The 16,146-nt window shown below is 35.5% G+C and overlaps 1 protein-coding gene and 1 long non-coding RNA gene across 2 annotated transcripts in view; one reads left to right on the top strand and one right to left on the bottom strand.

Moving 5' to 3' along the window:
- Positions 1-8,785: 8,785 nt before the first annotated feature.
- Positions 8,786-10,600, top strand: LOC137388682 (uncharacterized). The gene is made up of 3 exons (XR_010977991.1): positions 8,786-8,940; positions 9,672-9,809; positions 9,942-10,600. It is a non-coding gene; the product is annotated as an uncharacterized lncRNA (long non-coding RNA).
- A 3,600-nt stretch (positions 10,601-14,200) lies between these two features.
- LOC137386971 (polycystin-1-like protein 1) overlaps positions 14,201-16,146 on the bottom strand; it is a 60,591-nt gene continuing 58,645 nt past the window's right edge. The window contains exons 35-36 of the mRNA XM_068073220.1: positions 15,801-15,928; positions 14,201-15,207 (exon numbers count right to left, since the gene is read on the bottom strand). Of these exons, the coding sequence (XP_067929321.1) occupies positions 14,750-15,207; positions 15,801-15,928 (586 nt within the window). The 3' untranslated portion in view covers positions 14,201-14,749. The remainder of the gene's footprint in view (positions 15,208-15,800; positions 15,929-16,146) is intronic.

Raw genomic sequence — 16,146 nt, 5'->3', positions numbered from 1 at the left:
ACAGTTGAAATTTGCCAGAAAAGTCATGGTTATAGTGTGTGGGGGAGAACCATGATCGCCTACATTCTCACAGGGCGTGGCACTTAGAGAGAGAACACCTAGTAATTAGTCAACAACTAGACAATAACTACAAACAATCCTAAAGCAGCTCCAATAAGAATGGTTTTATAACATTTAAGGTAGTTTTTACTACAGGATCAGTAAACATACATTCAGACAACTATGTAAGCATTCAAGACTTTATCAATAAACATGAAAATGACATAAAACAATATGGTTGTCTTCTCTTGACCGTCACCTTGACAATTACGTAATATACACTGTAATGCCAACCCACGTGCTTTTCATTTGAATGCCATTCATTAGTGAATACCTTACTCAGGAACTAAAGTGAACTTGCAGTGTCTTGAATATATCAAAATGAAGCATTTGATATTGCTAGCTTCTCTTGCAGGTAAGAAGATATATATCGGTCCATAGGGCTTGAATTCAGTAAACTCACTTAGAAAAATAGATACAATGAATAAAGTTGGTACTTTTCTAATTTCATAGATATTGAAATATTAATATGCAAATCTTAAATCTGCTATTACGTTGATAATACGTTATATTAATATAATGTTGGTATAAGTACAAATACACGTACACATATACATGTACACATATACCTAAGATATCTAAGGTTGATAATACGTTATATTAAAATAACGTATTATCAACATAAACTTCAAGTGCCTCTACACAGTTACTCAGCTCATCATCAGCCACAGTCTGTGAAGTCTATGACTGCACTGATTACTAGGAAAGAATCTAAGTTTTAGAAATTTATCTTCAATTTGCTATAATAAGTTTTATTGATGTTTTGTTTGTAACTGTAAGTTTAGTAAATGTTAAGTCATGCTTCCGTCAATTGTTTGATTAGAGTAAATTATACCTGAGGTACGACAAATATAATCGAGTTCCCACAAGTATGATTGGCATGGTTTTAAAAAATGAAGCCGTTAAATAAACTATAAACGAAGTTTTATAAGAAAATATTCAAAAATGAACAAAAACAAAGCACACTGTGGAGACTTGTAACACTATAAAATTAAGAGTTGAACAATAAAACAGCATCTAGTTATTATCTGGTAATTTAAGTTGTAGCTTCAGCTAATGTCGTAGTCTTTGAATTTAATCTTGTTAGCAGGTAGCTCTGATTATGCTAAGTACAAGCTATTCCTAAAAATATTTCTATATCTATATATAATAGTAGCTAACATAAATATTCCCTTCTTACAGCGTCAGCTCAGAACTTCTTTCTGGCAGCAGCCAGGTCTGGATCTAGGGCTTCCGGAACTTACTACGCAGGCTATGGCAGCGGGTAAGACTTCAGCAATTCTAAAGCAGGATCTCTGTCTAGCATTCGTAGCTTGTGTCATTTCTTTGGACGATAGTTAAGGCACCATAAATGTATGTAAAAGATGCCAGCTTGTGCCATTTCTTTGAACGATAGTTACGGCATCATAAAAGTATGTAAAAGATTCCCAGCTTGTGTCATCTCTTTGGACGATAGTTAAGGCACCATAAAAGTATGTAAAAGATTCCCAGCTTGTGTCATCTCTTTGAACAATAGTTAAGGCACCATAAAAGTATGTAAAAGATTCCCAGCTTGTGTCGTCTCTTTGGACGATAGTTAAGGCACCATAAAAGTATGTAAAAGATTCCCAGCTTGTGTCATCTCTTTGGACGATAGTTAAGGCACCATAAAAGTATGTAAAAGATTCCCAGCTTGTGTCATCTCTTTGGACGATAGTTAAGGCACCATAAAAGTATGTAAAAGATTCCCAGCTTGTGTCATTTCTTTGGACGATAGTTAAGGCACCATAAATGTATGTAAAAGATTCCCAGCTTGTGTCATCTCTTTGGACGATAGTTAAGGCACCATAAAAGTATGTAAAAGATTCCCAGCTTGTGTCATTTCTTTGGACGATAGTTAAGGCACCATAAATGTATGTAAAAGATTCCCAGCTTGTGTCATCTCTTTGGACGATAGTTAAGGCACCATAAAAGTATGTAAAAGATTCCCAGCTTGTGTCATCTCTTTGGACGATAGTTAAGGCACCATAAATGTATGTAAAAGATTCCCAGCTTGTGCCATTTCTTTGGACAATAGTTAAGGCACCATAAATGCATGTAAAAGATTCCCAGCTTGTGTCATCTCTTTGGACGATAGTTAAGGCACCATAAATGTATGTAAAAGATGCCAGCTTGTGTCATCTCTTTGGACGATAGTTAAGGCACCATAAAAGTATGTAAAAGATTCCCAGCTTGTGTCATCTCTTTGGACGATAGTTAAGGCACCATAAAAGTATGTAAAAGATTCCCAGCTTGTGTCATTTCTTTGGACGATAGTTAAGGCACCATAAATGTATGTAAAAGATTCCCAGCTTGTGTCATCTCTTTGGACGATAGTTAAGGCACCACAAAAGTATGTAAAAGATTCCCAGCTTGTGTCATCTCTTTGGACGATAGTTAAGGCACCATAAAAGTATGTAAAAGATGCCAGCTTGTGTCATCTCTTTGGACGATAGTTAAGGCACCATAAATGTATGTAAAAGATTCCCAGCTTGTGTCATTTCTTTGGACGATAGTTAAGGCACCATAAAAGTATGTAAAAGATTCCCAGCTTGTGTCATCTCTTTGGACGATAGTTAAGGCACCATAAAAGTATGTAAAAGATGCCAGCTTGTGTCATCTCTTTGGACGATAGTTAAGGAACCATAAATGTATGTAAAAGATTCTCAGCTTGTGTCATTTCTTTGGGCGATAGTTACGGCACCATAAAAGTATGTAAAAGATTCCCAGCTTGTGTCATCTCCTTGGACGATAGTTAAGGCACCATAAATGTATGTAAAAAATGCCAGCTGCTATACAAAGTAAAAGGAGGTATAGAGAAGTGTAAAATATAGTATATATAATCAGGATGATCCACAAGGCTCATGAGTATTACATGGATATTCACTAAAAAAATTTGTTTTTCTCCTTTTTTTTCTCGCTAACATCAAACAAGGAATTATCGACAAATTACTAAAATGAAATTTGCACCAGTTTATCTAATAAAACTCCATTATAAAAGAGAAGTTGAATTGGTCCAAACGACAATGAGGAGCGGCAGTACCTTTTCAGAAAGAATACGATTTGTTATAAGAAACATAATCATATATGTCAATGCCATAATGACCAGATTCAACCATTCAATAAATTTTTTATCTAACTTCTGTTGCCGATACTCAAGTGTATCTACAGCATTTTCTTTCATACAGTTGGTGACATTTTCTGATTGCCCTAGTCTGAAAATCCATCTTAAGGCACGTCTCTGCATAGTTTCTAGCATACCTTATTATAGATTGACCCCACCTGACAGCCGTATTTAAGAATTGGCTTTGCAACTGTTTTATAAACGATAAGTTTGGTCTTACAGGCAGGTTTAAAAAGACTTTTTCTTATTAAGCCCAGAATCTTGTCACCTTCCTTGACTACTTTTGATATTTGTTCATGCCATTTGAAATTATTTTCTTTAAATTAAGTCGCCTACTATCTTACACTGTTGGCTTGTGAGATAGCAGTGCTATTTAGTAAAGTTAAAAGTCATGTCCCACTGGACTGACCAGTCATACAGTGCTGTTACATTATCTTGAGGGTCAGCAGCCCCGCACTCTGTAGTATCCATGCCTAATAGGATAGTATCCATTAGGCATGGATAGTATCCATGCCTAATCCAAGCCATCTGCATAAAGTCAGCAGAATGGGCCCTTCTCAGCCAGAGGCATGTCGTTTGCAAAAATCAAAAACATCATAGGGCCCAGAACTGATCTCTGCGACAATGCAGAGGGGACAGCAAACAACTCTGACCTCATGCCATTAACAGTAACAAACGAAGTTTAGTTTCTCAACCACATCTCCAGCTACGACGCTATACGAACTGATAACTAAATTCTGAAGCACTTTACCAAAAGCTTGAGCAAAGTAAAAAAAATAAGATGATACGTAACGATGGAATGAAAAAACATCGTGTTCCACGTCGTAAGACAAAAAAACCGTAAAATAGGAACGTCGTAACCCGGGACCCATATTATTATTAGTAAGTGTCCAAAGAAGAGATAAACATAGAGTTACCACAGCTCTATTAGTTGAGTTTGAATATTACAAAAATATCGAATATTTGAATATTGCAAAAAAATAAAATTCCTGAGAACACAAACCTCAGGTTATATATTTTTCACCTACGTAACATCTTAGCGTGAGCGTTGTACACCTGTGAGGCAGCGCACTTAATTACAAAGTCAAACAATAGCGCTGTGCTTATAGGTATATGAGTGTTTATGTCCAGACAATGCGTTTAGAAAGAGCAACCTTTTGTGTGGTTGGTAAGTGTATGTGGGTGCGCATACATTAGTGTGTGTGTATGCGCGCGCATGCGCATGTGCTTGTGTATGCGTGTGTGCATGCGGGTGCGTGTGTGCGTGCGGTGTGTGTGCCTGCGGTGTGTGTGTGCGCGCGTGCGAGTGTGCATGCGGATGTGTGTGGATATGTGTGCACATAGGTATGCATTTGCAAGCAAGTATAGGCACATATGTATTTAAGTTCATAAAGTTTGTTCATGCAGGCCTATGACCTCTCCAATCTTTATGAGTAGATAAAAGTATGTACCTGTAAGTGTACATAATAGGAAACTATTATAAACCTTTCTAATTTGGTCTCAAAAATGTCTGCCTAGAATATTGTACAGGTTTGCAGAGTGAAATTTCTCCTGAAGTTTTCTGAAGTATAACACTTCAGAAAAACCTTTCCCACCCTTGCACAATGTTAGTAATATATGTTTATGTAAGTTACTCATATTCATGGACAAAAGTAGAAAGTCTTTCGAAAAATATAAATAATAAAGCAAAAAAGTTTATCATTCAGTAGAACAATAAATTCTCCCAACAGCTTGTAGATTTGACATAATGCAGGGCAAGTAGGAGTGCATATACACCAAGCATTCGGTACACGAGGAGCTACACAGGGAACAGCTACTATACGACCTATATTAACATGTACTACTACATATATGTTCCGGCCTCCTATGGAATCAGTGGTAGCACTTACAACCAAGGTAAATCATTATATAATTCAGAGGAACTGCAGCTTAGGTATGTCTAAAGGCGCTTCATATCCCTAAATACAAAAAACATGAAAGCTGTTGATAAGATGGTTCCAGCATTTTCTGTCCAATATGATTTTAGCCAGGCACTAATTTGTAATGGTCTACTATGATCCAAGTATTAGGAACCATTTTATCTGCATATCGATTTCATCACCAGATTTTAAATAACACAAATAAATTATATATTAAATATATAATTGATTTGCCCTATTGACCTGGGGTTTGGATAAGCTAAGGAAATTTATATTTTAAAAGGTCTGTATATGCTGTGGAGTTACAACAGCTCGTTTGTACACTTTTAAATATTAACATAAAAGTAAATGAAGGCTGAAGCATGTTGCTTGCTATTAACATATGAAAATATGTGAAAAATAATAATAATGAAATTTCTATAAAAATAGTATTAAAATATTGTAGCCTACATAATAATCAAATAATGTAAGCACAGAAATTACTTAAAACTTTCAGTAGACAGTCATTCTTTTGTCATTTATTCACTTTTCAATTATAAGACAGTTACCTTTAGTCATCAACAGCGTATGTGTTAAAGTTTCTTCATAAGAAGTCTTTGAAAAGAGATTTATTTAGTCTCTGACATCCATGCCTTGTGCTTGCATGCGGGTAGCTGGCAAGCAACCTTTCTGGAAGACAGCCATTACTCGAGTCACCCTTTCTTTTTTACGAATCGGCCATACTCATGGTTAAATTGACAAATTGCAGGTGTCATCATTAGTATTTACTTATAATAAGAATTGTGTGCATATTACCTGCGAGTGAGTAGTCCTAAACACACATCATATTCGAACTTTGACAGTTTTTGATGATAAAACAACTAGAAACTCTGCATACGGCTACAATAACTGTATTAGTATACAAAATACTAGCCTAAACCCATAATTAATCGTAAGCCAATTTTAGTAGTATGGCAAGGTTCACAGGCTATAGCTGTGGGATTTGTGAGAGTGAACAATACTGGTATTTTCGTAGATGCAAAAGGAAACATATGCAAGAACTACGAGGCTACAGAAAATGGGACGGTTTTAGGAACGTTCAAGTGCCCTCTAGATTTTGAGCCCTCCTCGCACACCTACTGTTGTGGACAGAAAGAATTAGAATATTGCTGTAAACTAGGCAAAAGGTAATCACATCTTACATATAGTTATCTACATTGTTGTATCGATACTTGACAAACTGTTTCACAACACACATTTACTACAACACAATAACTTGCTGCAGCTTACCCCATGTGACTACTTAAAACAGCTCATATGTAGTTAAAAAATCGTTTAAACCTTTTTGCAGTGTTTTGTGTTTTCTACAGATGTAACTTACAGATGTAACTTACACTTACAGTAACTTACAGATGTAACTTACAGATGTAACTTACAGATGTAACTTACAGATGTAACTTACAGATGTAAGTTACATTACTCTAACTTCTATTGTTCAAGATTTAAGGCCATAATTGACCTCCATTTGTCAAACCAAATACTTGTCTGCATATATACAGGCAGCACTGACTTTGTAGTATTGTGAAGCATGGAATAAAATATAACAAACAAGTTTGAATTTATCTGTTGAGATCAGTGCTTGAGTATTTCATACCTCTACAAGCTAAATTGAGCTTGTTTCATAGTTATCTCTCTATTCTACTAAATGAAAGGATCTCAAATATTCATCATTTAGTTTTGTAGTTTTTTGTGGTAAGCTGTTTTCATTTTTCCTATATGGTTTTTGTTAGTTAATTTAAAACCCACAGTGAATCTAAATTTATGAGGTCAACACTCTGCCTAGTTGATAATCATTAACAAACACAAATAAATCAACTCATGAATATGTGAAATGAAAGCTGAGATGTGAAGCTGTACTTGGGTTCTACTTACAAAGCACCTCCAGAACAATGACACTATATATGAGCTATTATATTAAACTAAATGTGTATACATAATACATTAAATCTTTTAGGCCTTGGCATAAATACTTCAATAGAAGAATTATAGGTTATCACAACAACTTGTCAAAGGTGAATGCTTTAGATTTGTAAAAGCCTTATGTTAGCACTGGTTGGCACAAAAAGCTAAAGAAAAACTCCATGGCTTGCAAGAGTTTGTTAGTCATGGAATATTTCCTACTATTATGCTCAGCGCCATCCACTGCGCGTTCATAGATCTTTGGCATCTATAAAAGATTCTTAGGTTATTATGTTATAAAGTAGATAAACTGATAAAATTCATCCAAACCTCTTGATTGATTTGGTTTTTTGTAAGTCTATGATATGATTACTGCAAACCATAGTTTGCTTAGTAATAATTCATGCGTAAGCTTTGCAATTCCAAATGTTTAGAGAAAAAACTCTTAATTATGCTATAATCAAGGATGTTTTCAATAATAATTACTGCCAAAGTATTCTAGCAGAATATTTGTTCAACTAAAACATGAGACAACATCATGACAAGGCTTGTTTGCTACTTAGTCTCTTTTAGCTGGCTGTTGCTGTCCTTCCTGTGGCTATTACCAAGTTTCTATAGAACCATAGCGTAGTTATTTTTGAGATCCATATGACTCGATACGACTCTATATGACTATGATTCCACCATGGCATGCAGCGCCACATCCATATGACGCTGCAATGTCATCATGGAAACAGCATGGCATGCAGCGTCATATGGGTGTGTGACGCTCTCGGAGTTTCACTCCTACGATTTAGTGAGAGTGACAGTCTGTCACTGACTCGTGACGGAGTGATACTCTCACTCCGTCACGATTCAGTGTCGCTGTTTAGAAGTGGAACAAGCGCGATGCGCCGTCTTTGTGCCATAGAAACAGCCTTTGTGGAACCGATGGCGTTGCACTTGTGCGTACGCATAAGTTTCGCTTTCATAAGGCCATGTCGTACGGCGTAGTACAACCATTGCTCTAATGTGAAGCCTTATGAAAACATGATCGGCTTGTCAGCCCATATCGTCACACTTGCACATCCGCCCCCTTGTCGTCACACTATCACTGTACAGTGTGATAGTGATTGTATCACCACGCTATACAGTGTGGTGATAGTACTACACCATACCGTAGCGTGGTGTAGTATACACAGAACTTAGTAATTGTATCACTACACAGTCACTAATCCAAAAAAGATTACAAACTATTTGAGTGTTCAAGTGTTTTTTTGTTTTGAAAGACAAGAACTTGTTTTTGGTTCGCTTTTTAGCTCTGCTCTGTATGGTATCATATTCGGAGCTCTTATTGGAATTGGACTTAGCATTGCTATTATACTCTGTGGAGTCAAATGCTATCAGTCTAGCAAAGGACAAGTTAACCGCTCAGGTAGGTAGTCTCAGAGTGGACAACAACCAGATCCATCTCATAATTGATGTATTACTGTCTTCACGTAGGAAGACAGTAACCTTGATGAAAGAGGGCAAACTCGTTTACTGTAAAGCCGTGGTCACACGGGCACCGAACCGAACTAAATGACGCAAAACGACGTCGTTTTCAGCTCTAAAAAGTTCGGCTGAGGACATTTCTGGCCGAAGCGAACTATTTCGGTACTGCTCGAAATTTCGTGCCGAACCCTTGCTCTTATTGGCTGGTTAAAATTCTAGAATTCTAGCGAGCACGCGTCACATTTCTTCTTACGTGCGCGTGAGTAAAGTTAAAAAAGAAATGGGACGATACTTTTAATTTCGTTAAATAAACAACATGAAGCAATTTACGACAAGGTTCACCCGGACTTGTGATTGGGTTGCATAAATGTAAGATGTTGCACTTAAGTTTTGCATAAATGTAAGGGAATGGTTGTGATTTTCTTTCGTGTAGAATATAAGTAATGTGTCATATTCATCCTGATGAACTATCGTTGACTGATTTATTTATGTAAAACCACAGTACTATGATAAAGACTGTTTTTGTTTGTTATGTACTCAGCATAGAAAAACATTCATATGTTAATAAAAAAAAATATAATTATGTTGATGGGAAGGGTTAGCAAAATATTTGTATCGAGTGATTTATTTTGAGCAGCCAAACGATCTTCTGATAAATCTGCTGTGTAATTATAATTTATAATTGTTCCTCAAAGTTTTTTGTTTACAATAGAAATATTTAACTCAAATACATAACAACTACTAATGAAACCGTGTCCTGTCTCTATACGTATGGTATCTAGTAAGCGAAGTTACTTCGGTGGCCGTGTGACATGTGCCACGAACCGAACCAGCCTCCGAACCGAACCGATCCTACGTCGGTTCGGTGCTCGTGTGACCACGCCTTAAGCCTGTCTAGACATGCAGCTGCTATTTTAGCCAATAGCTGCATTTGTGACAAAATTTTAACAGATAAATAAACTAATATAGATTTACGCCAACTTAATAATACTAACATTACTACTAAGTTCAAAACTGCTGATGAGAGATGCTGCTTCAAACACGTGTCAACGGGAGACAAGAACTTGACGTACTAGGTTCGCTATGGATACACTTTTTAGGTGAACCTGATCCGACAGTCCACCAAAATTCAGTAGATTCTCTTCAGTGGCAGCATCAACCTGAACCATATTCAGAAATCTCTCACCTTCCTCTGCCTCCAAAATACTCTGAAGAGGCCCCGCCATCATACAGCCAGTGTAAGATTAGTCTTCCTGTTATTTCAAATCATGTTTTTGCATCTTCAACAAGGAGTTATTTTGACATAATACATTGTAGTTCAGTTTTAATTACACATTTCTGATAAATGTGAATTTATTAATCTATTGTAGTGAAACTCTGAAGGTCAAAGTGTTTCCAGTCTTCCAACTTTGTCTCACAACCAACACACTGGCCTCCTATTCTCTTGGAAACTTTCTACTGACCATTATGAGGCTCATCACGGTATAAAACCTGGATGATTAAAAACTGTATATTTATTATTAATTATGTTTCTAGTAACCAATCAGATTCATTATTGCCGTTTTTAATTTTTAAAATTTTGTCAATTAGAGAAGTATTGGTGGGTGAAAAACTAACAGTTACTGCATTCCGCATTTATTTATGAGTTTTCAGTTGCTCTGCTAAGCAACTGTCAACAGGGTCTGATGGCACGACTGAGCTTAATGCTGCTCACATATATGCTATTCTATTGCGCTGCCAATTGAATGACTTTCACTTATATTGCTAAATTTCTGTGTACGACGAACTTCATAGTTTTCAGGTGCAATCTCTTAATGATTCTGTTCACTCAGTACTTTCTAATTAAATTGAAGGTTTTAGCATTTTCAAGAATTTCTTACTTTATTTGGCTGATAAAGATTTTTAACTGGATGAAAATATTTTTTCTTCACATTTCTCTAACAGTAACATGTAAATATTGAGGTATTGAAATATCTAAACTGCAGGGTACTTATTAGCAGCAAACGCTTGTGTACCAAATCTGCTCATCTACTTTGCTCAAACCTGTTCACTGAAACAACAAAGACTCCAGTTCACTTAAATATATATTTAGATTTCAGAAGCCTTCGCCTTGATAAGATTATAGACAGATAATCCATGCTCCTAAAACCATTGTGATTTAGCCACCTACCACTTCAAGTAATGATATATTATAAAATTCACCAGAGAGACCTTGAAAACATCTGTAGAATGCAAGAATCTCCTTTTCAACACTCTCTTGAACTTCACATAAGAAGAATAACAGACAAGCTTGCGTTCATCCGTTGAGCTCAGTGCTTGAATATTGCATACCTCTACAAGCAAAATTGAGCTCGTTCCATGGTCATCTCCCTTCAGATCAGAAGGATCTCAAATATTCATCATTTAGTTCTTTGCTTTTTATCTTATGTCGTTTTTATCTTCTCTCTCTGGTTTTTAGTCAGTTAATTCAAAACTCGCAGTGAGAATAAATTGTGAGATCAAAACTCACCTTTGTTGATAACCAGCAACAAACATAAATAAATCAGCTCATGAGTATGTGAAACCTTAAGCAGTACCTTAGACAACCCTTTAAGGCATCTACCATCTTTTTCCAGTCCTTGACTTAATTCACTAGAAAGTTGTAACCCGAGTTAAAACTCTGACTGTCAGACTTCTGAGAGTATTTATTTGATAATACAATGAGCCATGAGAACATTGCAGTTGGTAGAAATCATTGTCTGAATTGGGCTCACAAAAATAATTTGATAAAAAGTGTGCGAACCATCTATATATATATTTCTCAAAGTATATCTGTCTGCATTCTGGCCATAGTCTTTAAAATCTTGAAATAAAGAAACCGTACCAAAGATTTGATCGCATACCCTACTGTTCACCAGTCCGATGCCCTACCCAATAGGCCACAGTGATAAATATATACATATATATATTTATACATACTACCCGGGCAACGCTGGGTAGCACAGCTAGTACAAACATATACCGGTAATATGATATACAGACAGTGACGTAATGATACAATGTTAGTTCAAAGAATAATAATTTAACAATAACAAGTTAGCTCAATAATAAATTAACACTACACATCTTGAAACGACACCGAATACATATAAATGTCAATATCCTGTAATGTGTAGAAATTTGTATACATGTGGGCAGATAACTCAAAAACACCTTGTAGTGTAATTTATCTAGTTTTATCAATAATTCTAATATTCTATATATAATATTGATGAACAAATACTAATAAAGCACTCCTCGTCAATAAAAGCATACAGATAATTTTGGAAAGAAATTATTTAGCGCAACAGAACGGATCTAGACCATTACTATGTAGAGTAAACAACAAGCATAAATGAATAATGGCTGTACATTAACTCTGTAGAAAGATTTTATGTTAGTTTTACTAATGAAGACTGTAAAACTACAGCCATGGGAGACGACTTCATGGTTTCTCAGTTTAGTCATCAAGTCATAAAAAATATGTTTTTTCTCAGATAATATATGCACATCAGAGTCTTATAAAAATAATAACGTTTCTGTATCAATATCTGAACAAACAAATAGTATTTGTCAGGTTGCATACCACATTACAATTATTGAGGAGACAACTTCTGCAATATTAGGTGATGTGTAAATTCAATAACTACGATGTGTGCCCTTGATTTACTTAAAAAAAGCTGACCAAAGCTATATTGGCTAGTCATTGACGGGTGTTATGGTCTCACCTACTACTGATTGACATTTTATAAAGCTGTGCAAATGAGTAAGAACTGGCAGCCTGATGTACAACTATCAGTATCACAAATCATATTATTACAGACATAACAGATTGACTGATAAAGACATCAATTAGCAGAATTTAGCGCTAAAACTTTGACACAAAAATATCTTGTTTACTGAAAATAAAAATTTTCAGGATCCCAAATTGATGTAAGACAAAGTAATAAATATGTTTACACTTAGCCGTGTCTTTACTAGAGTCTTGTTGCATAACAAAATGGTTGGTAGTCAACTTAAGTTAAGTTGAGTTGAGCAAGTTAAGTTGCAACTTGTAAGCTGTTGAATAAACAATTGTAATACTACAGGTTTAAGATGCCAAGAGAGAATAACTACTCAAGTAATTAACAACACTTATTCTAGGCGTCAAAAATATGGTAAACTAGAAAAAATATGGTAAGTAGTGTTTATTGTATTATTATGCATATTTAAAAAATGCGAGTATAATAAACTAGAACTAATAGTTATTTCTGACCATAAAGAATGTATTATCAATACCGCATTTTTGACAGCATATGAGTTGCAATCACAATCCCCAAGTTGAAAAATTTAGAGAAAATTTTGTTGAGCAGAGTCGGTGATTGTCTATTTTATTGATGAGAAATTCTAACATCTATTCTGATTTTGTTATTATCTTTCACAATTAATAGAGCTCCAAAAATCTATGCATAACAATCAAAAAATCTGTGAGGTTGTGACCAAGTTGTGCTATAAAACATAATTAACGTATGCAGTATTTTCAGAACTTTGTTTGAAATTTGAGAGTTGTCGACTCGGGCAAAGCTGTTTGTCACGCTTTCACAGAAAACCTGCAGTAATCAAATATGAAACGAACACCAAATTATTTTATATTTTATTAATTAAATTTATTTAATTAATATGTTTTTTATTTTAAATAAATAATTAAACTAAATGTATATGACTTTTCAACTTTTCCGGTATACTTTAAATGCAGATTACTTCTTGGCGTACCTTGCAACCACTTGACAGCCTAGTTGTAGCTGACGCTTGCGAGAAGAACTTCAAGGCTTTTTCTATCTTTCACAGCAATGGATGTCGCTACAACTGCTGACGCTAACCCTCATAATGTACAGGATCTTACTGTTTTTGTAAGTAACCATTAAAAATACATTAAGACTTCGTATACCAAATAGGCATGTAATATAGCCATTCAAACCGGCAATTACTTCGAATTTTTTTTATTATATATGGTCACTTTTATAAGGAACACATTACGAGAAAAGCTTTCTAATTCTACGCATGTACGTTAAAACAACGATGTTAAATATTGATATGCTTTGCTTGTAGTTTGTATGTAATAACTGTATTTTCATATGTTCCTTTGAAGGTACAAGGGGTGATGCAACAGATGCAAGATAAATTCAAGAACATGTCGGATCAGATCATTTCAAGACATATCCTTTTCATTACTTCGTTATAAACTGCTGTAGCTCTTTAAACAGCTTTGCTTTTTTAGCCTTTTTAGGGCTTTTACATGTATATAACTTAAATTGCACAGAACAATGGTAAGAGACAGACAGTCCTATTATTTCAAGTTATGCTCCTTGACGTCTTTGTACTGGATGATATGGGTAACAGAATTGATGACCTGGAGCGAAACATTGCTGACCTTATGACACAAGCAGGTGTGGAGGAAAAATAAGGATATCCTACAGCCCTTAGTCACCAGAAGAGAATATCATTTCTATCCGTCCAAATTACACTCACTTTTACCACCAATATTTGCTTTTTTGAACAAGCTTCTAAATAATTTTTGCGTTGATGGCTTTTAAACTAGATAACATTAAATTGAGTAGTAGTCAATGTAGTATGGCAGACACCTGAAGGTGAAATATTTTGTATTTTAATGTTCAAGTCTTTGAATAAATATAAAAATATGATAGAACCTTATGAATTATAGAAACTTATGAATTTCGTAAAACAATTCTAGAAAAAGGTAGCGAAATAACGAATACAAATAATCTACTGAAAAAAGATATGGCACGATTAGATGTTTTGGCAAACATTGCATAATGCAAGAAGGGGGTTAATCAGTAGTCTACATAGATAAGGTGTACATACATATATGATAAAATATATACAAATTAGTTTTATGTAGAGCATATGATAAAAGGTTTGCACACACATATATATATATTAAAACATGAAAATATGCTTGTTCACTAGCTGGTCTGGACTAGTACCAATAAAATTAAGTACTGAGATATTCTACAAAAAGAAAATTGAAGGAAAGAATTGCACCATGAAATATGCCAGATCTGCAACAATAATATGCAGTGAAAATGTGTAAGAAAAATAGGAAAGATCCTATAATAAAATAATATAGATTACATTGTAGAAAAGTAATTCTCGATGCCGGTTACAAATCTGTTTGCTCAGTAGCACTGCCTTCATCATCATCATCATACGCTTGATTCTGATAAGCTTGCGATTTACTAGTTACCGATTTTGTCTTTTTAATATGTCTACCACCGCGTCGATACGGCGATGGCGTGAATTCCACGTCCAACTCGATCTCTACATCACTGACATATGCGTCATTATGATATTCGATGTCATGGAAGACAGGGCGTGTGCGTTCGCACATCTCATACACCTCAGCATTAGCGCAGTGCTTGCTGTCACTTCTGCTCGCTTGCTTTTTCTGCTTGTGTTTAGAAGGTTTTTCTGGTGGTGAACTGGAAGTGTAGTGAGAAAATGGTGTATGACTTTCATCAGGTATGCTGATAAATGAACCATTGCTATCGTCGTCACTATCACCTTTGTCATAAGTGTGATAGAGAGTGCTGTCATGCCGGTGTATTGGTATCTCATTCTCTACAAGACCAAAATGAACAAAAGTTAAAATGGCGACACCAACTCATCAGCAATGCAATAGAGAGGTCAAGTTGGTTCACAAAAAGTGGAATCGGTGTTTACTGAAACTTTTCAAGTACAGCTATAATTACAATTAACTATTTAGATAATGATTATAGGAGCTACTCAAATAACAAAGCTATTTGAAATGAGTCTGAGTAAATTGAAAAGGCTAAACACTCGTTTCATGAGTTTATCATGCAGCAATATGCTAAGGTCGAGGAGGCCGCAAAGCGTAACCTAAAGCAAGCGGTGTAATTGAAGTTACAATACGTAGTACCGCGTATGCAATCACAATCTCCAACACTACTATGTACTTGAACAAGCCACAATCTAAACAATGCCATTCCTTTAGTTACGCCTCAGCACAATGAGAATATATCGAATTATTGATTCACAAAACAGCCATCTAAACCAGTATTTTGAGGAATAATATGCAGGGAACATGCTAGCTAACTTAGCATGACCTACAAAACAAAGTTTCTTTGACAGTAAAGAATTCATCCATAATGACAAATTACTTGAACAAGCTCTACGAGCCCCGACATACTCACCACTGATGAGTGCTTCAGACAGAGTCCCTTCTACACTGACTCCTCTAAGATTATCCCAAACATTGATTCCTGCATCTCTTGGATGCGCCATTTGGAGCTGTCGAAGCACATCCAGTTCGAGTTGAGACCTATAACATAGACAATAGGAATGAGACGGTCGAGAGAAAACAGATCATTCGTGTGAAAGATAACGCAACAAAGAATTAGAGCATGTACGCTACCATGATAACACAAAGCGGAGTGTGTTTACATGCCGCCGTAACACGAGGATCCGGAAACAGTCAAAGGAATTTGGTGGTAATAAAAACACAGAAATATAAGTGAGAGTCATAGCAATAGTGATCAT

This window comes from Watersipora subatra, chromosome 2, assembly GCF_963576615.1.
Source record: "Watersipora subatra chromosome 2, tzWatSuba1.1, whole genome shotgun sequence".
In the NCBI taxonomy this organism is placed as follows: Eukaryota; Metazoa; Bryozoa; class Gymnolaemata; order Cheilostomatida; family Watersiporidae; genus Watersipora; species Watersipora subatra.
This window is presented reverse-complemented; position numbering and strand designations above follow the sequence as displayed.